At 49.9% G+C, this 27,935-nt stretch overlaps 1 protein-coding gene and 1 pseudogene across 1 annotated transcript in view; one reads left to right on the top strand and one right to left on the bottom strand.

Moving 5' to 3' along the window:
• Positions 1–4,555: 4,555 nt before the first annotated feature.
• The window catches only part of Sdad1 (SDA1 domain containing 1), a 32,425-nt gene continuing 9,045 nt past the window's right edge, over positions 4,556–27,935 (top strand). The window contains exons 1-19 of the mRNA XM_028881918.2: positions 4,556–4,780; positions 7,210–7,314; positions 7,742–7,840; positions 8,016–8,126; positions 10,765–10,836; positions 10,911–11,011; positions 12,425–12,482; positions 13,562–13,636; positions 15,205–15,306; positions 17,962–18,031; positions 19,090–19,193; positions 20,929–20,986; positions 22,409–22,467; positions 25,016–25,092; positions 25,738–25,835; positions 25,943–26,019; positions 26,601–26,727; positions 27,306–27,400; positions 27,536–27,726. Of these exons, the coding sequence (XP_028737751.1) occupies positions 4,691–4,780; positions 7,210–7,314; positions 7,742–7,840; positions 8,016–8,126; positions 10,765–10,836; positions 10,911–11,011; positions 12,425–12,482; positions 13,562–13,636; positions 15,205–15,306; positions 17,962–18,031; positions 19,090–19,193; positions 20,929–20,986; positions 22,409–22,467; positions 25,016–25,092; positions 25,738–25,835; positions 25,943–26,019; positions 26,601–26,727; positions 27,306–27,400; positions 27,536–27,726 (1,769 nt within the window). The 5' untranslated portion in view covers positions 4,556–4,690. The remainder of the gene's footprint in view (positions 4,781–7,209; positions 7,315–7,741; positions 7,841–8,015; positions 8,127–10,764; positions 10,837–10,910; positions 11,012–12,424; positions 12,483–13,561; positions 13,637–15,204; positions 15,307–17,961; positions 18,032–19,089; positions 19,194–20,928; positions 20,987–22,408; positions 22,468–25,015; positions 25,093–25,737; positions 25,836–25,942; positions 26,020–26,600; positions 26,728–27,305; positions 27,401–27,535; positions 27,727–27,935) is intronic.
• On the bottom strand, positions 12,903–13,013 carry LOC114701782 (annotated as a pseudogene).

Raw genomic sequence — 27,935 nt, 5'->3', positions numbered from 1 at the left:
GTGTTTCACCGGCTGAGAAAACACCTCTGACAGGCTCTTGTCAACATCATCTTGGCTGCCTGGCAGAAACCTCAAGACCACTTTTGCTTAAACCCCGTCTCTCTGGTGAAGCCACGGGTATCTCTTAGACAGCCAAAAAAGCTCAGCATCTCCATCTTCCTGTTGTATGTGTCCCCTTTGCTGTCTTAACCCTTGGCCCGGATCCCCGACTCTGCCGTAACCACTTTCAAATATTTGTCCAAGACTATGACACAGAATTAACTAGGCCTACCAGCTGTTAGAGTTGAATGTGTTTCCCCTGCCCCATCCTGTGGGGAGCAGAGGAAGCCCTGAGTGAATGAAGTCCTTCCTGGTGAGTGCGTGCAGCTGACATGAGCTCAGCCATGTCAAGGACCCCAACTCCCCAGTCTCAGGGAAATGGCAAAGCCTTCCCTGCTGGTCTGAGTGCAAGCGTTGATAGTGTGTACAGAAAAGGTCCACCATCTCTCTCTCACCCCGTATTTACAGCCCAAGACTGCTCCCCTAGAGAGACCACTCCTACAGAGAACAGCTAAACCTGCATCCTCTTTCTGCTGCATGCAACTGCACCCGCTCCCTGCTCCGCTGATTGTGATTGAGCATCCTGGCTGTGGCAGCTTCTCCATCAGAGAGCCCCGCCCACCCAATCCCAGCTCTCTGGTGTGTCTGAAGGTTTGTCTTTTCTTTCTTCCTCTGCTGCCCCAGTCAGGTCAGCCCTGGAGTTGTGCTGGATGCCACATTACCTGCGTAATTTCAGGCAGCCAGAGCACCCACAGTTCCTCAGACTCGTGGCAAGGCCCAGGACATTGGTTAAAAATGTAATTCTCACTCAGTGGTTAAGAGCACTTGCTGCTCTTTGAGAGGAGTGGTGTTCAGTTCCCAGCACCCACATGTTGGCTCAAAAGCATCTGTAACTCTGGTCTAAGGGATCTGACACCGTCTTCTGGCCTCTGTGGGCACCGGGCACACACATACGTGCACAGACCTACATGCAGACAAATCACCAACATACATAAACAAGGTAGCTTCATTCCTGGGCTAAATTACCACCCACTAGGTTGCAAACATCAAGATTAGAATACTTGTGCATGAACGGAAAAATCCTTTGAAACTGTGCCCTGGAACAATGGACAGCTACAAAACTTTAGCAACACCCCCATCCCCTACGCCTGCCACACACACACACACACACACACACACACACACACACACACACACACGCACATGCACACACAGAGTCAATGAAAACCCTTTGCAAGCTAACAGTCCTATCATTTTGGTCAGCGTTAACTTCCTTCTGCTCAAGGGCTGACATCCCACTAAAGGAGCCTCGCCTGCCTCGTTCATAATATACGGCTTGCTCTCATTGCTAATGTTCCCACGCCATGTGGTCCTGCTGTCTGGCGTCAGCATGGATGGAATGAGGGAGGAATCTTTTTCTGTAGAATACTAACCCTTTCATGAGAACACTTGATCTGATTATCCTCAGGACTGTGTCCAGATGTGACAGTGGACTTGATAGACTTGTTTTGATTTGGACTCGCTCTAACAGAGTGGCAGGTGACCTTGGGTGAAGATGGTCTGGGAAACTGCTGAGGTTAAGCAGAATAACAACACCTTGATTCCTTTGTTAGTGTCAGGCCAGTTACCACCCCACAGCTACCCCGCCCTCCCCCCACCACATCACCTTGTTTAGAATTAAGAGTTGCCTGGATTGAATCCCAGCTTCGTTGTCATGGGTGAACTTGGGCAATCACCGTCTTCGTCTGTTACCTCACCTTTAGATTAAAGATAATAGTGTCCATTTTTAGAGGGATGCTCCGAGGATTAAAGAGAATTTAAAAGAAGTGCTTGAACAGTATGGGCACGGGGTGGGTTATAGCAGGAATTAATGAGGCAATTCCACGTAGTTTATTTGGTAGTTAAAAGAGGTTTATTTCAGGGTAACTTACAGCCAGTAAAAATGTCAGTTACAGAATCTGGGAGAGGTGAGGTGCAGCCCAGTGTGGTTCTCTGAAGAACTCTGACTTGGTCTGCAATCCAGCATCACAAGGAGCCAAGAGAGCCAGCATGTATGCGCATCTCTGGTCTTAAGGGGTCCGGTCTCAGCCACGCCCCAGTGGAAGTTACCTGCTGCCTCATTAGGGGCAGTGTTTCAAGGTAAAAGCTGGAACAGCTACCCACTACACAGTGGGTGAGAGTGTGTTCTTGTATTAACACTGCCATTATTTCATCCAGCCAGCCAACCACCTCATGTTCACTGATGCACATTAAGGGACTGTAGAAACTTCTCTGCAAAGTACCAGATCTGAATGTAAAACTCTAGCTGAGGAGCGTTCACAAAAGTTCTAACAACAGTTGAATTCTAAATACATATTAATTTGCATTCTTTATCTAAACAACGATGAATGGAAACAACCAAAACCAAAATACAAACAAGCATATGATGGCCCACGCCTTTAGTCCCAGCACTGAGGAGGCAGAGGGAGGCAGATCTGAGTTTGAGGCCAGCCTGGTCTACAGAGGGAGTTCCAGAATGGCCAGGGCTACACAGAGAAACCGGGTCTTGAAAAACAAAAACAAAAAATAACAACAACAATAACAACAACAACAACACACACACACACACACACACACACACACACACAACGGTCTTAACCTCCATCCCTACTCTTTTGTCACTGTCTAGAACAATGCTTTCTAGGCATATCCCTCATGGATTTTTCTTCTAACTTTAGTTCAGTGTACCAGGCTTTTTCTTTGGGGCCATCAACCAGCTCCCAAATCATAACATGGAGACTTCTTATTAGTTTTGAATGCTTGGCCTAGTTTAGGCTTATTTCTTGCCAGCTCTTTTTCTTTTCTTTTCTTTTTTTTAATTGGTTTTTCGAGACAGGGTTTCTCTGTGTAGCTTTGCGCCTCTCCTGGAACTCACTTGGTAGCCCAGGCTGGCCTCGAACTCACAGAGATCCGCCTGGCTCTGCCTCCCAAGTGCTGGGATTAAAGGCATGCGCCACCACCACCCGGCTCTCACTAGCTCTTTTAACTTAAATTAACCTAGTTCTCTTTACTTACATTTTGCCTCAGGGCTTTTTATCCTTTTCTTACTTTCCTGCTGTCTCTAGGTCTGGCTGGCTGGTGGCTGCCTGGCTTCTAGCCCTGGGCTACTCCTTTCTTCTCTCCTCTCTTTTCACCAGCTGAGATTTATCCTCTTTTTATTCTCTCTGCCTGCTAGCCCCGCCTAACCTTTCTCCTGCCTAGCTATTGGCCATTCAGCTCTTTATTACACCAATCAGATGCCTTAGGCAGGCGAGGTGAAAGAAATGCAACACTTCTTTACATAACTAAACACACATCTTTACATTATTAAACAAATGCAGCATAAACAAATGTAGCACACCTTTACACAGTTAAAGTAATATTCCACAACAGTACAGCCTTAAAAAAAAAAGGTTAATCTTTATTTCTATTTCTTCTTTTTGTTGTGTTTGTTTGTTTGTTTGTTTTTCAAGACAGGGTTTCTCTGTGTAGCCCTAGCTGTCCTGGGACTCACTCTGTAGACCAGACTGGCCTCGAACTCACAGAGATCTGTCTGCCTGCTTCCCAGAGTGCTGGGATTAAAGGCGTGCACCACCACGCCCTGCTTTAGTCCTCATTTCTAAAAGGTTTTTTTGTTTGTTTGTTTAATTGTTTGTTTTAATATGTGTGCATCTGTGTGTGGCTATGTGCACTGTGAGCGCAGATTCCTGTTGAGGCCCCATATCTCTCTGGAGCCGGAGTTATAGACGGCTGAGAGCCGCCTGTGTGCTGTAAACTGAACCTGGGTCCTCTGTAACAGCAGTACCCGATCTTAGTTGCTGAGCCATCTCTCTAGCCCCTAATCTTCATTTTGCAATACAGGGTCTCATGTACCCCAGGCTTCCCTCAAATTCCCCATGTCCTGAGGATGATCTTGGAGTCTCAACCCACCTGCCTCCACTTCGAAAGTATTCAGATTGCAGGCAAGAGCCAACACACCCAGTTGGGAAACAAACCTACAATCTCCTACAAGACAGGCCACCCGAGCCAGTTCTCAAGCCTCTGCTTGATTCCTGTTGTTTTTCTTGAGACAGGGTAAATTTCAGCCCAGACTTGCCCCAAACATATAATCCTCCTGCCTCAGCCTCCTGAGTATAGGGATTATATCCGTGTGCTGCCATACCTGGGTCCCTTACTAATCCTCACTCATTTGTGCCATCATAAAAATGCTGAGAAAGATGGGGAGGATCCGGGAGGAACTGGAGGAGGGGGAAAAAAACCATGATCAAATATATTGGATAAAAATTATTTTCAATGAACAAGAATGTTGAGATAATGAAACCAGCTCATGCATGTGGAAGAAAACCCCACAGCTTTAACTTTCAGATCGCGTCAAAAACATTTGGTGACAGTAGTAGAGATTGCCCAACAGCAGGGGCCGACTGCATGCGGACCTCAACAAAGCATTGCCAAGCAGGGCGGGTAAGTTTGATCCTCCGAGCCTCCCGTAGCTCGGTACGGCTGGCCGAGTGTCCCATGTGCTGCTTCCGGTTCCACTGGGAAACACGCGTCTGAGCTGCGGCGGGGACTCGGCCGTGACGGACGGGGGTCTGCGTTTCCCAAGAACTGGCCCGGGAGCCCATCTGCAGCCACCATGTCGGGCAGGAACAACAACAAGCTGCCCAGCAACCTGCCGCAGTTGCAGAACCTCATCAAGCGGGACCCGCCGGCCTACACCGAGGAGGTGGGACGGGGATCCGGCTTCCGGGGCCCTCGGGAGGAGAGGGGGTGTGCGGGGAAGGAACGTTCCCGAGGCCTCGCTTCCCGCCGCTTGCAAACAGGCTGCCCTGCCCTGCCGACCCCGCTACCACCGACACAAACCTCAAAACCGGTTGCCTCCGGGTCGATGCAACCACCCACCCCGCCGATCCGCCGAGGGGCGAAGAGGCTGCGCCCAAGCCGCCGGCCGCCTCGTCTCAAAGGCTCCTAATTAGTCCCCAACATTTCATGAGCCGTGTGTAAAGAAGTGCTTTCCACAGACGGCCGCCCCGCGAGCGCCCCAGGCTTTGCCAGGAAGAGCAGAGAGTTCTCGAGTGCCTGGGCCACGGTCAGAAACTTGGAAAGTGCGGTTAAGCCCGGGTTCAAACTCCTCGGGAGCCAGCCTGAGCTGGATTTCCGAAAGTGCTTTGGGGAAAGATGAGGTCGAGAATGATACTAGGTCCGCGTTGTGAGGGACTTAGCACTTGAGGTGTGTGAACTACGAAGAGACGAAGTGAACGCGGTGACTTTGTGCTGTCAACCTGGTAGATACTTCAGACTCGAATTTGTCTCGGAAGCATTAAACCATCTCAGTCTGCTGCTGTTAACTTCCTTCGATATTACGATGTTCAAGCTAATGTGCCGTCATTCACAAAGGAGAGATTAAGAGCTCTTGCAGTTCTTTTTGTACTATTAATTTTTGGAGTTAGCTTGCAGGGTGGTGGGTTTCATTTCAACACTTTCATACATACATGCTGTGTTTTGTTCTTATTTCGTCCCCCTCTACACTGCCCTTCCCAGTCCTCCCTGTCTGTGCTCCTCTGACTGGTCCCCTTCCTCTCCCCCAAACAACCCCTGCTTCTGTATCGATGTCGCATACACTTCAGTTCCCTGCACCCCTTTAAGATGTCTTTCTTCTCCCCGGGGAGTTGGTTCAATGGTTAAGAGCACTGGTGCTTTTCCAGAGGACCCAGTTGTCCAGCATCTCCATGATGGCTCATAACCATCGGACTCCAGTGTCAGGGGCGTCCTACACCCTCTTCTGGCCTCCGGACACCAGGCACATGTGCACACATACGTATATACAGGCAAACACTCAGTACACATGAAAAAAGGGTCTCTTCCCATGTCCTCCTTTCTGACATGTCACAGACATAAATTTAAATCTAAATTCTGTTTATGAGAGGAAACATGGGCAATCTCTGAGTCTGGCTTACGTTCCCATCAATGGTTCCCTTCCCAGCCACAATGTGTATGGAAAGACAATAGCTGTAGGGTGTGAAACTGAGGCTTGACTCCAGTTATGGTCACAGCAGTAAGCTGGCTTGCTTGTTGGATTAAACGAGGTCCTGTGTATCTTGAGCTTGGCACAAACCACGTACTTGGCAAGTGGAAGCTGTGGCTTTAGACTTACTCCTTGCGTCTTTTACCCTGGGCTTTGTTGCTGTCTGGGCTTGGGGATGGGTCGGGTGGGCAGAGGTTAGTGTATGCACACCCGTGCCCTCACGTGGAGGCCACAGAAGGATGTCCGGTGCTCTAGGCTCTCGTTCCACCCAGTCTCATCCTTTCACTGGTCCTGGAGCTAAGCTAGTATTCAGTAAGCCCCAGAGGGCCTGCCGTCTGCACCCTCACGCGGGCTTTATACATGGGTGCTGGCCTCGGAACTCAGATCCTCGGGCCTGCACGGCGGGCACTCCCAACTGCCGAGCATTTCTCCAGCCCTGTCCTTGATTCTCTTCCTCCTCCTCCAGTTTTAAAAACTGTGTGTGAGTGTCTTAGCCACACACACTGTGTGCATGCGTACCTGGTACCCTCAGCGGTTAGAAGGGGGCTTCTGATCCCGTGGACCTGGAATTATGATGGTCATGCACCAATGTGGGTTCTGGGATGTGAGCCAGGCCTCTGAGAACAAGTGCTCTTACCACTGAGCTGTCTTGAGCTCTGCCTTTGATTCTTGTCTAGAACTCTGACATAAAGCTTCAGTGGGTATTTAAAGGGGAGACTTTGACTGGAAGGCTTCATGTCCTCGGGTACACTGCACATTTACTGGCCTGGCCTGGCATTTTCTGCAGATCCTGGCGTCCTTCATGCACAGGTCATGTAATGTAAGTGGCAGAACGAGGCCGGAATCTGAGTTCCCGACTCTTGTCTACACCACACTGCTCAAGCCTCTGTTCTAAGGGACGGGTCTTCACGTGAGCCATGTGGTGCTGCAGAGTTTTCTAAACTCTTCGAAAAATGCAGAGAAGGAAAAAGGACTGTTTGAAGAGCTGGGTGTGACTCAGGGTTTGCCTGCCATGCACGAAGCCTTCTTATCTACCCAGATCTTCTTCTCGGTGCCACTGGCAGAGTGGGCGCCGGCTTGTTATTCTGTATAAAGCGTGTGACAAACGCCGTTCTCTTTTTCCCCTACAGTTCCTCCAGCAATACAATCACTATAAATCCAATATGGAGATTTTCAAGTTACAACCAAATAAACCCAGCAAAGATCTGGCAGAGCTGGTGATGTTCATGGCACAGGTAAGAAGGAATTTCTAAGTGAGACAGAAGTCGGTGCTACACATAATGTGCAGAAGTACCACCACCCCACCCCATCCCTGTTGTTTCCAGCCCCTGTGTGGAGACTTAAATTTTTCCAAAGCCTTCCCTCTGTAGATCTTATTTTCTTCCTAAGATATGTTAGAGGGTTTTTGATGAATTTTAACACTGAACCAACCAGAACAAAAATCATTAAATTTGTCCTACAGGCAGGATCTCAGTTTTGCCGCATACTTTTACAAAAACTACTAGAACAATGGAAGTAGTAGAAAAATCAGCATACAGGGAGGCTGGCAGTTGGGAGTCATTACCGCCGTGAACCAGCTGTCCCCTGAGCATCGCCATGTGCACCTGACGTTAGGGAGAGAGGCTGCTCTTGAGAAGAGCGCTGCTGTGTGCTTTGTTCCAGATTGGCCACTGCTACCCGGAGCATCTCAGCAACTTCCCGCAGGAGCTGAAGGAGCTGCTCTCCTACAATCACACCGTCTTGGACCCGGATCTCCGCATGGTATAGTTAGAACCCCCGGTGCAGGTGATGGTAATGGAGAAAGGGAGAGCACCTTGCAGCCAGCATCTCCCCGGGGCCTGGGCGAGGGCAGAGGTGCGGTGGGCATGCCATGTTGTCTCATTGGATTAACTAAACATCATCTTTTAGTGTGTATGCTTCCTTTTCCTCTCCCTAGACATTTTGCAAAGCGTTGATCTTGCTGCGAAATAAAAATCTCATCAACCCATCGAGTTTGCTGGAGCTCTTCTTCGAGCTTCTGCGCTGCCACGACAAGCTCCTGCGGAAGGTAAAGAGCGAAAGCTTTTTCCCTACGTTCCTCTCTTCCTGCGCTGACAGCAGACAGAGTTCAGAGTTCACGGGATTACTAACCTCCTTTGATAGGGTGAGAGATACAGCTGGTCCTTCAACAGGAGGAACATCGTGCCGTGCAGTGTAGTATTAATAACCATCCTTTGCTGAATGCCACTCGGGACCTTTACATCTCAGGGGCTTCAAGTATACGTTTATTCACAAACACCTGAGATAGAGATTGTTGATCTTTATTGCTAATGCTTTGTAGGCGGTCAGGTCGAGGCACAGGTGAGTGAGTGACTTGTCTCGGGTCAGACAGCTGTGTGTAGGACCGGACCATGAACCCAGGCAGCCTGATGCCAAAACCTGGTCTCTTCCTGACCACGCTGTACTGAATGGTTACAGGAGGACATGCATACTAGCTGGAACCAACCTGCACAGTAAAAACTTAACTTCTGTTGCTACAGCATTTTTCTATGACTGTATTTGCTTCTTTAAGACAAGAGCCAAAGGCTTATGAAACAAATTTCAGAAAGAACAACTTAAGTTTTAAGAGACTACTACTTTTTGATTTGAGCATTTTGTAGTTCTGGTCTAAGTTGTGAACTACAGATGATCCATGGGACCGTGTTTTGGGTCCTGGTGATGTTCATAGTCCCAGACCTGTCGTGTATTCAGATGCTTGCTTCCCTTAAAGAGTTAGGGGCTGGAGAGACGGCTTGGTGTTGAGCACTTGCTGCTCTTTCAGGAGATCCAGGTTCAGCTCCAGCACCCTCGTCAGGCAGTGACAGCCATCAACTCCAGCTCTAGGGGCTCTGACTCCTCCAGCGTCCATGGCACCTACACTCATGTGCCCACACCCACATGCTGGCACACACAACTGTATTAATTAAACATAATAAAAATGAATATTTTTAAAATTATATCCATTTCTAGTGTACAGTTCAGTGCACTTTTTAAAAAAGATTCCTTTTTCTTTGTGTGGGTGTTTTGCCTGCATGTGTATGTGTACTGCATGCACTCATTACCCACAGAGTCCAGAAGAGGATGTCAGGTCCCCTAGAACTGGAGTTTTAGACAGCTGGGAGCCACCAGGTGGGCGCTGGGAACTGAACCCGGGTCCTCTGCGAGAGCAGCCAATGCTCTTAACTGCTGAGCCACCTCTCTGGCCCTCTGTGCTTCCTGTTTCTGGGTTCCTGGCAGTGCTGGAGATTGGGTCCAGAGCCTTACAGTTCCTAGAGGTGCCCTTTCACTAAGGTGCTTCCCGGCCCTTGAGTTTTTCAGACAGGGTCTCACTGTAGTCCAGCCTGACCTTGACCTTGTGGCCAGGGTGTCTCGAACCTTCTTCCCGCCTCTGTCTCAGAGTGGTACAGTACCACAGTTTTGCCTGTTCCCCGTGTTTCCCTCCGGTGGAGTCATACGTTACGTTTTCTCATGGCTGCCTTCTTGTACTCAGCATGCTGTTTCAGGATCGGTGTGTATTGTAGTGTGTGGTTGTGTCCTTTTGTTGCCAAATAGTCCGTGGTATGGCTCTGCCACACGTTTACCCATTCATCGGAGCTGTTCGTCATCCAGTGGGCGCTTGGGTTGCTTCTCCTGTTTGCCTGTTGTTAACAAGAGTTATGACTGTTGTGTAACAGGTGGGATAGTGGAGTTCTTTTCTCTGGTGATTCCACTCACAGCCCTGGAGGGCAGGCAGCTTTACCTTTGGCTGCCCTTGAGTGTTTGCTTCCGTCAGATCTCTTCTGTTCCGTCAGATCTCTTCCGTTGTGGAATGAAACAGGAAAAGCAGAGCTGTCCTGCACATCTGTGCTTCTCTCCCGGGCTTCACGTGTGTCCTGCACATCTGTGCTTCTCTCCCGGGCTTCACGTGTGTCCTGCACATCTGTGCTTCTCTCCCGGGCTTCACGTGTGTCCTGCACATCTGTGCTTCTCTCCCGGGCTTCACGTGTGTCCTGCTCACTTGTGCTTCTCTCCCGGGCTTCACGTGTGTCCTGCTCACTTGTGCTTCTCTCCCGGGCTTCACGTGTGTCCTGCACATCTGTGCTTCTCTCCCGGGCTTCACGTGTGTCCTGCATATCTGTGCTTCTCTCCCGGGCTTCACGTGTTCTCCTGCACATCTGTGCTTCTCTCCCGGGCTTCACGTGTGTCCTGCACATCTGTGCTTCTCTCCCGGGCTTCACGTGTGTCCTGCACATCTGTGCTTCTCTCCCGGGCTTCACGTGTGTCCTGCTCACTTGTGCTTCTCTCCCGGGTTTCACGTGTGTCCTGCTCATTTGTGCTTTTCTCCCGGGCTTCACATGTGTCCTGCTCATCTGTGCTTCTCTCCCGGGCTTCACGTGTGTCCTGCACATCTGTGCTTCTCTCCCGGGCTTCACGTGTGTCCTGCACATCTGTGCTTCTCTCCCGGGCTTCACGTGTGTCCTGCTCACTTGTGCTTCTCTCCCGGGTTTCACGTGTGTCCTGCTCATTTGTGCTTCTCTCCCGGGCTTCACATGTGTCCTGCTCATCTGTGCTTCTCTCCCGGGCTTCACGTGTGTCCTGCACATCTGTGCTTCTCTCCCGGGCTTCATGTGTGTCCTGCTCATCTGTGCTTCTCTCCCGGGTTTCACGTGTGTGCTTTGTCTCCGCAGACCCTGTACACACACATAGTGACTGACATCAAGAACATCAACGCCAAGCACAAGAACAATAAAGTGAACGTGGTGAGTGCCCTGGCTTCTTGGGCTCCAAGCTTTGTGCCGCCTGTGCATTGAGTCTTCGTCCTCCTCGTCCCCAGGTGCTGCAGAATTTCATGTACACCATGCTGAGGGACAGTAACGCCACTGCAGCCAAGATGTCTCTGGATGTGATGATCGAACTCTACAGAAGGAACATCTGGTAACATGCAGGAGTGTTTCTCGTGAGAAGTATACACATACACACACACACACACACACACACACACTTACTGTTTATTAGTTTTTCAAGACAGGATTTCTCTGTATAACAGCTCTGCCTGTCCTGAAACTCATCTGTAGCCCAGGCTGGCCTCGAACTCACAGAGATCCGCCTGCCTCTGCCTCCCGAGTGCTGGGATTAAAGGCGTGTGCCACCACCACTGCCCAGCTGTATTTTCATTTATAATGATTACAGAGCGCATAGATAAGTGCGGCTTTTTGTCTTTGTTTTAATCTTACACTCTTTAATATACTTGTATCGTGCATTGAAGTTGAGCGTGAAACACAGAGGCCATCTGATGTAGTTGGTCCTTGTGTCGGCTCAACACAGACTGTCATTATCTGGGAAGAGGAACCTCAGTTGGAAGATGCCTCCATCAGATGTCTGTAGACAGTTATGGTGCATCTTTTTAGTTCATGATGGATGTGGGCAGTGTCATCCCTGGGCAGGCGGTCCTGAGTTGTTAAGAAAGCAGGTTGAGTAATGTGAGGAAGAAAGCCAATGAGCAGCACTCCTCAGTGGCCTCCTGCCCTGACATCCTTCAGAGATGAGTGTGAGCTGAAATAAACCTTTTTTCAGCAGTGGTTGAGATTTTGCTAATTTTTTTTTGTTTGTTTGTTTTGTTTTTTGAGACCATGTAGTTTGGGTACCTGTCCTGGATCTCACTCTGTAGACCAGGCTGGCCTCGAACTCACAGAAATCTGCTTGGCTCTGCCTCCTGAGTGCTGGGATTAAAGGCATGCACCACTGCCGCCCAGCAATTTTGCTAAATTTTAAAGATGTTAAAATTTTATTTTTCTTTTTATTTTCTTTTTTTGCACACACGTTAGGGTTGTGTGTGTGTGTGTGTGTGTGTGTGTGTGTGTGTGTGTACTCAAGCTTGGCATCCCATCTGCTGTCTTCCTCAATTGCTCTTTACCTTACACCTTGAGACAAGGTCTCTCATTTGAACCCAGTTGAACTCAGGTGAGCTAGTTCGCCTACTCTGGCAGCTGCTTTGCTGTGGGGATCTCGTCTCTGCCAGCAGACAGGCCGCCATGCCCCCCGCCCGGTGCTGGGATCTGAACTCCGGTCCTCAGGCTCACACGAGCACTCTCCCTCCAGCCCTGGGTTTGCTGTGTTGTAGGTTTCTCCTTCTGAGTTTTGGTGTTTCCGTTTTTAACACGTAATCTGAGGGGCTTCCTGAGCACCAAATGTTCTCCACACCGATGGCTGCAGTTTGTGTCCCAGGCTGAGCTGGAATTAGTGAAGCTTTGAACCTGTGCTGACCCTTAGCAGCGTCACTGTAGAGTCCAGGAGTGGACCGTCCTAATGTCAGAAGGACCCACTGCTTTGTGCCATTGTCTCTTCCAGGAACGATGCTAAAACTGTCAATGTTATCACCACTGCCTGTTTCTCCAAGGTCACCAAGGTGAGCTGTAGTGCTGTGCAGGAGAAGCAGGCAGGGGTCTGTTCCCGAGGGCGGGCGGAAGTGGAGATGGGTGTGTCAGGAGGAAGTGGCTACCATATACTGCATCGTGCTTTAAAATGCTGTAGTTCTAGTTGACTCCTAAAGTGAGCCAGGAAATCACGCTGTAGAAAGAGACACCATCAAACCCAACTGCATGATGTCCACAAAACCCCGGCAGCAGTTTAGAGTATTTCCTTCTCTTGGCCTCCGGCACAGCTGAAAGAAGCTCAGACAGTGTTTGACTCAGAAGCAAGGCTGTGATGGCGCCTTTCTTGGGGATGTAGAGACTCTCAGCGGTCTCCTGAAGGGTAACTGTACAGAGCCTGGCTGTTGTTTCTGTTGGTTTATTTAAGTCAGTGTTTAGCACCAGGTACAAGTGTGTAAAGACCGTGATTAGATGCCACCACCTTGGTGCCAGTGCCTTAGCTCCGTGTGTGTTGTGAGACCTTCCATCTCTGTCAGGGAGAGCTAACCTCTCCTTTCACAGGACATGGCCTGACAGTTTTTTATCTCATAAATGATTGATTTGGGGGGGTTCGCAGGTGGAACCCAGAGACTGGGCTTCTTCTCCAGCATGTGCTCTGCGGTGAGCTCTGTCCCTCTCCTCCATCGTAGTTAAGGTTGTCATTGGGTATTTGTGGAACAAGTGACTTTGTGAAATATTTTAAATCATGAAAAAGGAGTCATTACCCTCCCTCCTACTCTGGAGATTTTTTTCTCCAGACACAGCATATATGCATGTGGGTGGCAGTGTGGACAGAGTCTATATTGGGACACTTTGGGGAAGTTGACTTTATGTGGGGTGGCAGTGTAGACGGAGTCTGTATTGGACACACTGGAGAAGTTAACTTTATTTGGGATGGCAGTGTAGACATAGTCTGTATTGGGATGTGCTGGGGAAGCTGACTTTATGTGGGGGGCAGTGTAGACGGAGTCTGTATTGGGATGCGCTGGGGAAGCTGACTTTATGTGGGGTGGCAGTGTGGACAGAGTCTGTATTGGGATGCGCTGGGGAAGCTGACTTTTGTCTTGTTCTTTAGATATTAGTTGCTGCTTTGACGTTCTTCCTCGGGAAAGATGAGGAGGAGAAACAGGACAGTGACTCAGAATCCGAGGTGGGTTGAGTTCTTCGAGGTGTCCGGTTCCTCATGGGTGGCTCCTCTGCGCTCAGTCTGTCAGACCCTCAGATGTGTAAGTTAGAGGGAACGAGGGTCACATCTGTCCTTGTTAGAGCCCTGCTGTGTTGAGACTCCAGTTCAAGACATCGGCAATGTACTCCTTTTATTTGTCTGGTGAAACTGACTAAAATGTAAACCAGATTCATTTGACCCTGATCTTAGTTCGAAGTTATTTCTACCTTTCATATGTACATTTAGAAGAAGAGAAAATGCTGGCAGTTTTGAGTAGAACCAACATCACAGAAGTAGGAAAGAGGAGAATAGTATTGCAGCGTCTTTAAAATCAAGTGATAAAAAAGTTTCTTAGAAGAAGTAAAAAGAAGTTCTTTTTTAAAAATACTAAGAATGTGCATATATATACAGGGCTGGAGCGATGCCCCGGTGGTGAAGAGCACTTTCTGCTCTTGTAGAGGACCAGAGTTTGGTTCGTAGCACCCGTGTTGGACGGTTTACAACTGCATGTTTCTCCAGCTCCAAGGGATTCAACGCCCTCTTCTGTTCTCTCTAGGGATCTGCAGGGATGCTCAGATGCATGCATGCTCACATGCATGCGTGCACGCGCACACACACAAGTAATTTTAGCATTGCTTTAACTAGATCAGGAACCCCTGATAACATCTTACTAGATTTCCTTGTAAGAACGTTAAGATGATGTAGACAGAGTAAAGGTTTCCTGACTTTGTGTTATTTCCGTCATATTCCTTCCAGACCCATTTCGTTGCCAGGGCATTTATATGTTTGTACAGAAAGTCTTATGTAAGCATTTAGAAGCTGTATGCATCACATGTACACACTGCAGTGGGCTTTGTTTGTGTCAGTGTGTGCAGATGCATTTTGTTTAGATCTATGAATACCCACCGAATATTCCAGAATATGAATGTATTATACTTTAATCATTCTTCTATTGATAAATACATTTCCAATTTCCTTCAAATAAAAGCAGCATTGTATCTGCATATCATGCTGAAATGAAAAATATAAAAATCATTGCTGCAGGGAAAATGTGTGCATATTTCCTGATTTTAAAAGTTGTATTCATTACTGGGTGTGTGCAAAAAGTCTAAGAACCAAAATGTGGGGGCCAGAGAGATGGCTCAGCAGATAAAAGCACTTGTGGGGCACTCCAGCGACCAGAGTTCTGCCCGTAGAACCCACGTACAGAGGAAAGTGGAAAACCAGCTCCACAAAGTTGTCCTCTGCTAGCTACACAAGCACTGCGGCTTAATACCCACGCACACACGCACGCACGCACGCACGCACGCACGTTGACGCCGACAGATATTTTATTAATAAATCAACCAGACACCTGTAACTCCAGCCTGGGGACGGAATGCCTGTAGTCTGCGTGGGCACCTGCACTCACATGCACACACTCACAGACACATACATACACATAAGCGAAAATTAAATCTGTAGAAGAAAAGGACATGTAGTTAGAAGGACTGTGCGCTGCTTCTGTGCAGATGTCCCTTGTCCCCAGTTTCCTACTGTGGTCTGTTCTGCAGGACGAGGGCCCCACAGCGAGGGACCTGCTGGTGCAGTATGCCACGGGGAAGAAGGGCTCCAGGAACAAGAAGAAGTTGGAAAAGGCAATGAAAGTGCTCAAGGTGAGACTTGTGCCTGGAGACTGCAGTGGGAAGCGTTAGCCTGGAGAATACGCGTGGGGTTTTTAGCCTGTTGAAGTTGAGAGCGAGAGAGAGAGAGAGAGAGAGAGAGAGAGAGAGAGAGAGAGAGAGAGAGAGAGGAGAGAGAGAGAGAGAGAGAGAGCGTTAAAAACAAACAGACCTTAGAAATGCATGATGAATTGTAAGCATTAACATTTTAGATGAACACGTTATGTTCAGCTCTGACAAAACTGTGACTGAATAAATTTGATTAACTTACTCTAACTAGACATGAGTTCTTAGAAAAAGTATGATATTTGGTGGTGGTTACTCCAGATATCATCAGTTTGATCCCCATGGAGTCTGTGTATGTGTGCATGCATGTGTGGGTGTTACAGTTTATATGTGTGTAGGGGTTAGTGTGTGTACGTGTTTGTGCACACGTTCACATTTGTGCAGATGAACACGGTGCAGGTTACCAAAGATCTATGTCGGGTGTCTTTGATCACTTTGCACCTTACTCTTAGAGAAAGCATCTCTCCCTGGACCTGGCTAGGCTGGTGTTCAGTGAACTCCAGGAATCCACCCGTCTCTGCCTTCCCAGAGTTGGATCCAAACTCAGGTCCCCATGCTCACAAGGCAAACACTTGGCCAGCTGAGCCGTTTCCCCAGGCTCTGTGTGGTGCTGGTGTTTGCATCTTTAAATCCAAGTCTCACACATTTCATCACTGTTGTATTTTCAAAGCTTTTGTTGCTGTGGTTGGTTTGGTTTGGTTTGGTTTGTTTTTTGAGACAGGATTTCACTATGTAGCTAGCTCTGGCTGTCCTGGAATTCACTATGTAGACCAGGCTGGCTTCAAACTAACAGAGATCCACTTGCCTCTGCCTTCCAAATGCTAGGATTAAAGACGTGTGCCACCATACGTGGGTTCTCAAAGCTTAATTTTAAAAGGCAAAAACCAACTTTAGTTCTTTCAAATGAAGAGATTTTTTTGGAACAAGGATTTGCTTTTCTTTTAAGCTAGTGTAATGGGGGCAGGGAAATGGCTCAGTGAGTAAGAACTCTGCTGTGCAAGCCTGACCACCTGAGTTCAGATGTCTATGGCAAGCCAGGTGTGGTTGCCCACATCTGTAACCCTAGCTCTGATGGGAGAGGAGACGGATGGGTCCCTGGAAATTGGTAACCAGCCAGCCTTACTAGAAAACAGCAAGTCCAGGTTCAGTAAGAAACCCAGTCTCAGTGAGACAAAGCAGAGTGATAGAGCACTGACGTCTTCCCCTGCCGGGCACACACACAGTCTAGGACTGGCCGGTGGCCTTCAGGGCACACACACACACACAGTCTAGGACTGGCCGGTGGCCTTCAGGGCACACACACAGTCTAGGACGGGCTGGTGGCCTTCAGGGCACACACACACACACAGTCTAGGACTGGCCGGTGGCCTTCAGGGCACACACACACACACAGTCTAGGACTGGCCGGTGGCCTTCAGGGCACACACACACACACAGTCTAGGACTGGCCGGTGGCCTTCAGGGCACACACACAGTCTAGGACGGGCCGGTGGCCTTCAGGGCACACACACACACAGTCTAGGACTGGCCGGTGGCCTTCAGGGCACACACACAGTCTAGGACGGGCCGGTGGCCTTCAGGGCACACACACACACAGTCTAGGACTGGCCGGTGGCCTTCAGGGCACACACACACACAGTCTAGGACTGGCTGGTGGCCTTCAGGGCACACACACAGTCTAGGACTGGCCAGTGGTCTTCAGGGTACACACACAGTCTAGGACTGGCCAGTGGCCTTCAGGGCATACACACACACACACAGTCTAGGACTGGCCGGTGGTCTTCAGGGTACACACACAGTCTAGGACTGGCCAGTGGCCTTCAGGGCATACACACACACACACAGTCTAGGATTGGCCAGTGGCCTTCAGGGCACACACATACACACAGTCTAGGACTGGCCAGTGGCCTTCAGGGCATACACACACACACACAGTCTAGGACTGGCCAGTGGCCTTCAGGGCACACACACACACACACACAGCCTAGGACTGGCCGGTGGCCTTCAGGGCATACACACACACACACACACAGTCTAGGACTGGCCGGTGGCCTTCAGGGCACACACACAGTCTAGGACTGGCCTGTGGCCTTCAGAGCATACACACACACACACAGTCTAGGACTGGCCAGTGGCCTTCAGGGCATACACACACACACACAGTCTAGGATTGGCCAGTGGCCTTCAGGGCACACACATACACACAGTCTAGGACTGGCCAGTGGCCTTCAGGGCATACACACACACACACAGTCTAGGACTGGCCTGTGGCCTTCAGAGCACACACACAGTCTAGGACTGGCCTGTGGCCTTCAGAGCACACACACACACACACACACACACACACACAGTCTAGGACTGGCCGGTGGCCTCCAGGGTACACACACAGTCTAGGACTGGCCGGTGGCCTTCAGGGTACACACACACACACAGTCTAGGACTGGCCAGTGGCCTTCAGGACACACACAGTCTAGGACTGGCCAGTGGCTTTCAGGACACAGGCACACAGACAGTTTGACTAATAAGGCATGTTACAGGAATTCAGGGCCAAGGGGATTTGAATGGGTTTCCCTTCTCTTTCAGAAACAAAAGAAGAAGAAGAAACCGGAAGTGTTTAACTTTTCAGCTATTCACCTGATTCACGACCCCCAAGGTACCGTAATTACTGCTCTGAGTTCCTTGCTGGCCTTATCACTTCTGTTCTCTTACTCCTGTTTTAGACCAGTCTTTCTTAATTGAATCACCTAGGAACTGGGCAAAGTGCAGACTCTGATTCATTAGGGCGTGGGCATGGCTTTACAGTCTGCACTTCCAAGAAAGTCTGCGTAGATTTGCTGCTGGCAGTCTGCAGACCACACTCTCAGAAGCAAACTGTGTCCGCGTCACTGTAGAGGTTGATGCACACCACCTCAGGAATCTGTATTAGGAATATGTAGTGTATCCACATATACACATATGCATGTAACAATAACTAATGAAAAAAAGCCTGGGAAAGGTGTGTGGGAGGGTTTGAAGAGAGGAAAGAGAGGGGCAAAATTATAACCTCAAAAAAGAAATGATTTAAAAATATGTCTTAGGCCGGGCGGTGGTGGCGCACGCCTTTAATCCCAGCACTCGGGAGGCAGAGCCAGGCGGATCTCTGTGAGTTCGAGGCCAGCCTGGACTACCAAGTGAGTCCCAGGAAAAGCGCAAAGCTACACAGAGAAACCCTGTCTCGAAAAACCCCAAAAAAAAAAAAAAAAAAAAAAAAAAAATGTGTCTTAGGAATCCAGAGCTCTGAAGAGTTGCCCTATGAGCTAAGAGCACTGGCTGCTCTTGCAGAGGACCCGTTTGCTTCCTGACACCCACATCAGGTGGCTCACGATGCCGGCCTGGCTTTAAGGGATCTAACACCTTCTTCTGGCCCCTGGCCATCTGCACACATTCACGTACAAACATACACATAAATAAAAACTAATAAATATTCTCTAAAAAACTGTTAAAGTCTCCTTGAGTGTTGGCACAGCGCTCAGGAGGCAGAGGCAGGCAGATCTCTGAGTTCTGCGGGCCAGCCTGATCTACAGAGTGAGTGCCAGGGTAAGAGTCCTTGAGATGAGTTTGGGGTGCCGTATTTGATCTTTTCACTGATGTAACGCCTCATGCCCTTTCCTGTGCCTGTTACATGCCGTCTGCAGCCGCGAACCCACGGTTCCTCTGATTCCTTCCCTCCAGACTTTGCAGAAAAGCTTCTGAAGCAGCTCGAGAGCTGTAAGGAGAGGTTTGAGGTGAAGATGATGCTCATGAACCTCATCTCCAGACTGGTGGGGATTCACGAGGTGCGAGACTTGCTGCTTCTCTTGGCTGTTAGGAGTTGGGTGGGCTCAGTGAAGGCAGGCAGTTATGTAGAGCGGTGTTCCGGTTTTCATCCCCAAGCCGCTTGCACAGTTAGAATCAGCAGGAAATCTGCCCTTCTGTCTGAAAGCAGCTGCTTTTATTTACACTGCTTCCTTTCCGGTGCGTGTGAGCGCTAATCTACACACTCAGTTCATGTGTAACTGTTACGTGCTCTGTACTTCGTACCTTTGCATAAGTGTTCCTGAGCCAGAATAAACTACATGCTTCCTTTGATTCTGGCTACCTTTCAGTGTGCCTAACCCTTCCTGGCATGAACTTCCGGGTGTCTCTGGTAGGGGTTGTGTGTTTGCAAAGGTGGAATCTCTGGAGGTTTCTTTTGTATTGAATTAGATTGCAAGGGCTGCTTGGTGGTGGTGGTGGTGGTGGTGGGTGTGTATGTATGGTGGACATGTGGATACGTCAAAATAGCTGCCTTGAGAATAGGATTAACAAAATTTAGACCACAAAAAAGGAATCCTTGACATTGTTCTCTTGGTGCTTTATTTTCTCTTCTGTGTATGGGGGTTGTGCGTGTGCGTGCGTGTGCGTGTGTGTGTGTGTTGTGTGCGCGCGCGCAATGCGTGTGTTCAGTGCCCATGGAAACCAGAAGAGAGCATTGAACCCTCTAGGACTGGAGTTACAGATGCTTGTCAGTCATCATGTGGGTGCTGGGAACACGTGGACCTCTGGAAGAGCAGCCAGTGCTCTTAACGGCTGAGCCATCTCTCCAGCCCAGTTCTCTTTCTTTCTTTCTTCCTTTCTTCCTTTCTTTCTTTTCTTTCTTTCTTTCTTTCTTTCTTTCTCTTTCTTTCTTTCTTTCTTTCTTTCTTTCTTTCTTTCTCTTTCTCCCTCCCTCTCTCCCTCCCTCCCTCTCTCTCTTTCTTCCTTTCTTCCTTCCTTTCTTCCTTCCTTCCTTCCTTCCTTCCTTCCTTCCTTCCTTCCTTCCTTCCTTCCTTTCTTTCTTTCTTTTTGGTTTTTCGAGACATGGTTTCTCTGTGTAGCTTTGGAGCCTGTCCTGGAACTCACTCTGTAGCCCAGGCTGGCCTCAAACTCATAGGTATCCGCCTGCCTCTGCCTCCTGAGTGCTGGGATTAAAGGCATGCACCACCACCGCCCGGCATACAGCCCAGTTTTCTGATATGATTATCATGACTGCTTCTGCTCTGAGATTGTTCAACATGTTGCTTTCCTTGGTTAAAAACACCGAGTGCAGAGTCCTTCCTCCAGTGTGGTGGGACTAGAAGACAGTAGAGTCAGGACTGTCTGTTTGTGGCAGTCTGAGAACACGAGGGTCTCTCAGATTTGCCTGTTCTGTCCCGGCGGCTTTAGGACCAGTACTGGTCCTGGTCCCTCCTCTTCGGTGAACACCACGTTGGATCTCTGCAGTCAGGCCAGGGTCAACACTAGAAGAGTGGTGGGTTTTGTTTGCCTTCCCCTATGTTATCCCTCTCTTTCTGTCTGGAATGGTGAGATGGTAGGGGAGTGTAGGGGAGAAAAGCTTTCCCTGGGTTACTGCAGCATATTGAATTAGCCTGTGGTGAGATTGCTTCCTGAGACAAAAACGACTCAAAAACGATTCCAAGTGCGTGCGTTTGATGATGGCAATACTTGATGGGAAATGAAATTTCATGCTTCAGTCTCATAAATATTAAAGTCGGCACATTCTTCTCTCCACAGCTTTTCCTCTTCAACTTCTACCCCTTTGTGCAAAGGTTTCTGCAGCCCCACCAGAGAGGTAACCTGCCTGTGTGTCTGCTGCCCAACAAGTGCTCATCTGTTGTTCTGGTGCCAGTAAGACAGATGGCGTTCTGTGTGTTTTATATAGAGAAAGGAAGGTGGAAGGAAGGCTGAGGCAGGGGGATCAGACTTCAGGCCAGCTCCCACCACCACCACACACACCTATTTTTTAAATTAAACAAAATAAAAAAGATAAATTCGTGCTTGCAAGTCTTTTTGTAATATAAATTCTCCTGTCAAAACTTCTAGTTTGGGGGCTGGAGCGGGGGCTCAGCAGTTAGGAGCACTGAACTGCTCTTGCAGAGGACCTGGGCTCACTTCCCAGCACCCACACGGTGGCTTACAACCACCCATAACTCCCTCTTCTGACCTCCACAGGCACCAGGCATGCATGCAGTGCACATACACACATGCACACGAAGCATCCATGTACATAAAAAATAAACTTAAAAAAGTCTAGTTTTTACCTTTGACTGTAGCGTTGTGGTAACAGGACTTTATGTTACTGTTCTCCGTGGCCTTGGGTGCCTTCTCAGTTAGCAAGGACACAGAAGCAGAGGAAGATGGTTGTCGTTTGCCCAAACAGGAAGGATCGGTTTGTTTTTATATTTTTGAGAAACTCACTATGCATGCTTGGCTAGCCTGGAACTCCCTGTGTGCACCAGGCTGGCCTTGAAGTCACAGAGCTCCTCCTGCCTCCGGCATGCACCACTGCACCCAGTTTGGGGCTTGTTTGTTTTTGCCCGGGCTGGCAGGAACTTCAGCAGGCCTCCTGCCTGGGCCACGTGAGCTGCACCTAGAGGCACGAGTCACTTGCCCGGTCCAAAGGCCTTGTTCTTTACCTACACCATGCAGCCTCTTGGAAGAGAGTATGTTCATATATGTACATTTGTATTTGTCCAACGGATGTCTGTTTTGTGACTTACTTAGTTTGGGGCTTGAGACCAAATTTGGTCCTGCAGTCTCTGCTGCCACTCTTAAGTGCTAGGACTCTAGGTGTGAGCTACCACACACAGCCTTCTTGGTGGTTTCTGTGCCTGCACAGAAGGCCAAGGAGAGCAGTACGTCTGTAAGGTTCATGGTGACCGTAAAGCAGAGTCCTTACTCTCACTGAACTTGTTCTAGAAAGAAGTCTAGGCAGCACTGTGTATACTATCCAGTCAGGGAATTTGAAGAGAAAAGCAGAGTAAGGACAATAGTGAGTATGGCGGCAGATGCTCTTTTAGACTGCATGATCACAGAGGGCCGTTAGGTGAGCAAAGGACCTGAAGGAGCCAAGAGGTGAGCCCTCAGATAGGTAGGGGCTGGTGTCCAGGTGGAGTAGGAAGTGACGGTCCTGTGATAACTGAGATTGCTTGCAGTGTCGCTGTAGTTGGAGGCAGATGATAACGTGTGCCCTTTCTCATCTCTGTGCTTTCAGAAGTCACGAAGATCCTGCTGTTCGCTGCACAAGCCTCTCATCACCTGGTGCCGCCAGAGGTGAGAACTTGCCCTGACCTCCAGACGGGTGTGTGCAGTGCAGTGCTGCCTCCCAGATCCGGTGTGTGCAGTGCAGTGCTGCCTCCCGGATCCAGTGTGTGCAGTGCTGCCCCTCGGATCCAGTGTGTGCAGTGCAGTGCTGCCTCCCGGATCCGGTGTGTGCAGTGCTCCCTCCTGGATCCAGTGTGTGCAGTGCTGCCTCCCGGATCCAGTGTGTGCAGTGCTGCCCCCTGGATCCTGTGTGTGCAGTGCTCCCTCCCGGATCCAGTGTGTGCAGTGCTGCCTCCCGGATCCAGTGTGTGCAGTGCTCCCTCCCGGATCCAGTGTGTGCAGTGCTGCCCCTGGATCCTGTGTGTGCAGTGCAGTGCTGCCTCCTGGATCCAGTGTGTGCAGTGCAGTGCTGCCTCCCGGATCCGGTGTGTGCAGTGCTGACTCCCGGATCCGGTGTGTGCAGTGCTGCCGCCCGGATCCAGTGTGTGCAGTGCTGCCCCCCGGATCCAGTGTGTGCAGTGCTCCCTCCCGGATCCAGTGTGTGCAGTGCTGCCTCCTGGATCCAGTGTGTGCAGTGCTGCCTCCCGGATCCAGTGTGTGCAGTGCTCCCTCCCGGATCCAGTGTGTGCAGTGCAGTGCTGCCTCCTGGATCCAGTGTGTGCAGTGCAGTGCTGCCTCCCGGATCCGGTGTGTGCAGTGCTGCCTTCCGGATCCGGTGTGTGCAGTGCTGCCCCTCGGATCCGGTGTGTGCAGTGCTGACTCCCGGATCCGGTGTGTGCAGTGCTGCTGCCCGGATCCAGTGTGTGCAGTGCTGCCTCCCGGATCCAGTGTGTGCAGTGCTGCCTCCCGGATCCAGTGTGTGCAGTGCTGCCCCTCGGATCCAGTGTGTGCAGTGCTGCCTCCCGGATCCAGTGTGTGCAGTGCAGTGCTGCCTCCCGGATCCGGTGTGTGCAGTGCTGCCTCCCGGATCCAGTGTGTGCAGTGCTGCCGCCCGGATCCAGTGTGTGCAGTGCTGCCGCCCGGATCCCATCTGGTGTGTGCAGTGCTGCCTCCCAGATCTGGTGTGTGCAGTGCTGCTGCCCGGATCCGGTGTGTGCAGTGCTGCCCCCCAGATCCGGTGTGTGCAGTGCTGCTGCCCGGATCCAGTGTGTGCAGTGCTGCTGCCCGGATCCAGTGTGTGCAGTGCTGCTGCCCGGATCTGGTGTGTGCGGTGCTGCCGCCACTGGACATGTTAGGTTTCTTCCCAGAGTTGCTGTGTCTCCTGTCCCCTGTACAGGGACCGAGGAGACCTAACTCCTCAGGAGACACAGTAGAACTTAGCTGTACAGTTCACAGAAGGGAACGAGCTGAGGATTCCGACTTTAACTACCAAGGTCTATGACTAGGAAGGTCCAAGGGTATTTATAAGTTCATGGTGTTAGCGTTTAAAGCTGATAATTCTTTGATTAAAAGAACACTGAATTATCCTGTGTCAAAGCAAAGTTTTGTTTTGATTTTGTCATTGTTGGAAACAATGGAATGGACGGTAAGAAAGCAGAAGTAGCTGGGCGCCAGCACTTGGGAGGTAAGGGCAAGCAGCTCTGTGAGTTCGAGTCCAGCCTGGTCTACAAAGTGAGTTCCAGGACAGCCAGGGCTGTTAATAGAGAAACCCTGTCTCTGGAAAAGCAACACCAAAGAAAGCAGAAGTGGGGGCTGGAGAGATGGTTCAGTGGTTAGAGCACTGGCTGCTCTTCAGAGACCCAAGCTTGGGGCCTCGAACCCAAGTCAGACACTCACAAACCTCCTCTAACTAGCTCCAGCTGGTCTGGTGCCCTCTTAGCACACATGGCACACACACAAAAGTAAAAAACAAAAATCTTTAAAAAGAAGGCACAAGCATGACTATTGGAGAAGGAAGGGAGCAGGGGTGAGACGGGAGGGTCTTCAGAAACGAGGGGTAGCAAGGTAATGGCCCGTGGATAACAGTGCCGTAATGAAACACGTTGCCTGTAAAAAAAGGAAAACTGTGTGCTAAGCCAGCCCTATGGCTCAGTGGGTAAAAGTTCTTCCCACAAACCACGACAGCATGACTTCAGCGCCCAGAACTCACTTAAAACTAGATGCAGTGTGCGCATCCGTAATCCTGGCACCCCTGCCAAGAGACGGCCTGTAGATCAGGACAATCTCCCCGACCAGTAAAGTCAGCCTGGAGTGTGCGGTCAGTAGAAACCGGAGAGCTGCTTCGGTGAGGTGGGAGATGAGAGCTGACTGGTCAGTTGTCCTTTGACCTCCGCACACACGCCCTGGTGTGCGCTCACTCGTGTGCACACACACACACTAAAATCGTAAAAGTTTAAAAAAGAGAACAACGTTAAAGGACATCGCCCAACACTGGTAACCTTCGCCTTAATGGTAACGCAGAATACTGACCTGGAGGCAAATGTGTTCTCCCTCACTCCTTAGTTCTCATTCTCAGCTCCCATCCCGAGGGTGGGAAGCTCCTCCTGCCCTGAAGGATCGGCTGTGCTCAGGAAGCAGGGACCCCTCACCTGACTCTCCTCTTCTGTTTCCAACCCAGATCATTCAGTCATTGCTCATGACGGTGGCCAACAATTTTGTTACTGACAAGAACTCTGGGGAAGTCATGACCGTAGGGTATGTTGAGCATGCCTGGGGGCGGTAGGTGTTTTTAGTGTACCAGCATGGGCAGTTAGAGCTGGAGGTGTGGCCTCCAGAAAAGCAGTCTTCTCAGGAGGCTCTGTGGTTTCATCTGATTGGAGGGAACCGGATAAAAATGCTTGTCTTGCTGGTCAGCCACGTGATGTTTTGCAGGTTACTCTCACGTGAGTGACTTTTAACAACCTACATGTTTCTTTGTCTCCCACCATGAATTTGTCTTGTGCTGGGACAAGCGATTTTTAATGAGTCGCTCTAAGGAGAGACTAGAGAACTTCTGTAGCCCTTCTGGTTAACTCAAAGGCTTGTCTCATCTGCCCACATTTGGTGATACGCTAAACAGTTCCTTTGCATCTCCCTTGCAAACTGTAACCGACTAACCGAGCTGACTTCATGCCTCCTCCTTAGAGCTGGTGGCAAATCCTGCCCTGGTTAACAACACTGGTCCTTGTTAACAGCGGCAGAGCAGGTGGCTGTCGGGAATACCGGCCTGTAAGGCTGCTCGTCCTCCTTCTCTGCCACCCTGCAGGGTTAGGCTCCTAAGCCTATAAAACCCAACCTGTGTCCTTTTGATTTTTGAACGTAAAATTACTCTTTTATTTAAGTTCACTTTTCCTTTCCCAGAATCAATGCTATAAAGGAGATAACTGCCCGATGTCCTTTGGCCATGACTGAAGAACTTCTCCAGGACCTGGCTCAGTATAAGACACACAAAGATAAGAGTGAGTTCATGTCATTCTCTGGAGGCCATTGGGCACAGTTGACTCGCTTTTACCTCACTGTAGTCTCTGCCTCAGCATTTCTAATCAAAGGTGGTGTTTGTTCATAGACGTAATGATGTCTGCCAGAACTTTGATTCATCTCTTCCGGACACTGAACCCTCAGATGCTGCAGAAGAAGTTCCGGGTAGGTGAGGGCACTCAGGGTGGTCTAAAGATTGTGTTCTCAGAAAGTGAGGGCAGCGCCTGCTGTTCACATGATAACGAGTGATGCTTCCAAGGGGAGTGTGCGCGATGTGTGTGGTTCTGTTCTTCAAGCTTAGCATGCAGTTGATGGAATTCCTTGGTCCTCAGCCCTTGTGGCTGACACGTGCTCTGTGATGACGGCTGTCTGTCGGCTGTTGCTACGTGACGGTGTTTGATGCTGTCGGCAGGGTGGAGTCTGCAGGACCAGTCCGCCGCTGACCACAACCCAGCAGAGAGGGAGGTGCCTTTGTAACACAGGGAGATGGCGCTGTTGAAACTTCAGAAGGCGGCAGGGCAGTTATGCTTTGCAAAAGCCAGGGTCTCAGTTTAGCTCAGAAGACAGAGAAGGAAGTGAACTGTCTTCTGCCTGGGGGTTATGTTGTTGATGTGACGTGCACACAAGTTGTTCCTATTATTTGCCCACCTCCATTTTTTTAAGAGTGTTCTCACCCTAGAGGGCCTTTCATAATGAATGCTCCTTTCCACCTAAGCACCTTATTTTTAAATACTTTTCTCCTTTAGGGTAAACCTACTGAAGCCTCCATTGAAGCAAGAATACAAGAATATGGAGAGTTAGATGCTAAAGACTACATTCCAGGAGCAGAGGTTCTAGAGATTGAGAAAGAAGAGGATTCAGAGAACGATGAAGGTTCGTTGGCCTTCCCTTTGAACCCGGGTCCTCACTCATGCCTCACCTCAGATCTGGCCCCGGAGCTAAGATCAGGGAGCTTTTGAGTGGTTGTGTGCATGCCCGACCAAGAGCTGACACTCACATATCCTGGCTGCCACTTAAAGGGCTGCCAGCAGCCATCCCTGTTTCTCCTCCGTCGTGAATACATTTGGTGAGGTAGTCAGAGACGTGCTTCATGTTAAGTGTCCAGACACAGCTTTGGTGAACACTCAGTTCACTGGACAGCGGGGGATTCTCAATCAGACAGGTTCTCATGACCAGTACAGGCTGGGTTTCCTGGCGAGAGTCTGCTCCTCTTTGAGCTGTAAGAAGTAGGTAAGTCACTGCAAGGTTTGGCTATGGACAGATGCTTGGTCAGCGCTGGGTCTCTGCTCCTTAAATTCACTGAAGTTGTGTGGCATATGCCAGCAGATGTGTCCCAGCTGGTCAGTGGAATATCTGAGGCTCATGACCTTACTCTTCAGCATTGCTGATTGATCTCAGCTTGCTGTGCCTGCTGAACCAGCGGCGGTACCAGTGAGTTCTCTTTCACCCAGATGGATGGGAAAGTGCCAGCCTCAGCGAGGAGGAGGAGGAGGATGGTGAATGGGTTGATGTGCACCACTCTTCCGACGAGGAACAGCAAGAGATTGTAAGTCCACATGTCCTGTCACAGTGCATCTCTGCTTGCCAAGGTGCCATTTGTGCTGGGCCATGTTAAAATTGCAATGACTGAGCTGTCCCTTAAGTGGTAGCCATTTATCCTTTTGGCTGTGTGCTTTTCAAGGCTAAGAAGCTGGACAGCATGCCCATTGAGGAGCGGAAAGCCAAAGCTACAGCCGTCAGCACGAGTCGGGTGTTAACACAAGACGACTTCCAGAAAATCCGCATGGCCCAGATGAAGAAGGAGATGGATGCTGCCCCTGGGAAAGCCCAGAAAAGGAAATACGTCGAAATCGACAGTGATGAGGAGTCCAGGTGAGGATGGTACCCTGCCAGGTCTGCAGTTGGCCTGGGCGGGGGTGCGGTCCAGATCTGCAGTTGGCCTGGGGGGGGGGGGGGTCCAGATCTGCAGTCACTTAGGCAGAGGTGCGGTCCAGATCTGCAGTGGCCTGGGCGGGGTGCGGTCCAGGTCTGCAGTGGCCTGGGCGGGGTTGCGAACATCAGGGAAGGACGGTCACCCTCAC

The sequence above is a fragment of the Peromyscus leucopus genome, chromosome 10 (assembly GCF_004664715.2).
Source record: "Peromyscus leucopus breed LL Stock chromosome 10, UCI_PerLeu_2.1, whole genome shotgun sequence".
NCBI classification, from domain to species: domain Eukaryota; kingdom Metazoa; phylum Chordata; class Mammalia; order Rodentia; family Cricetidae; genus Peromyscus; species Peromyscus leucopus.
Note: the sequence above shows the minus strand (reverse complement) of the source record. Positions and strands in the feature narration are given on the sequence as shown.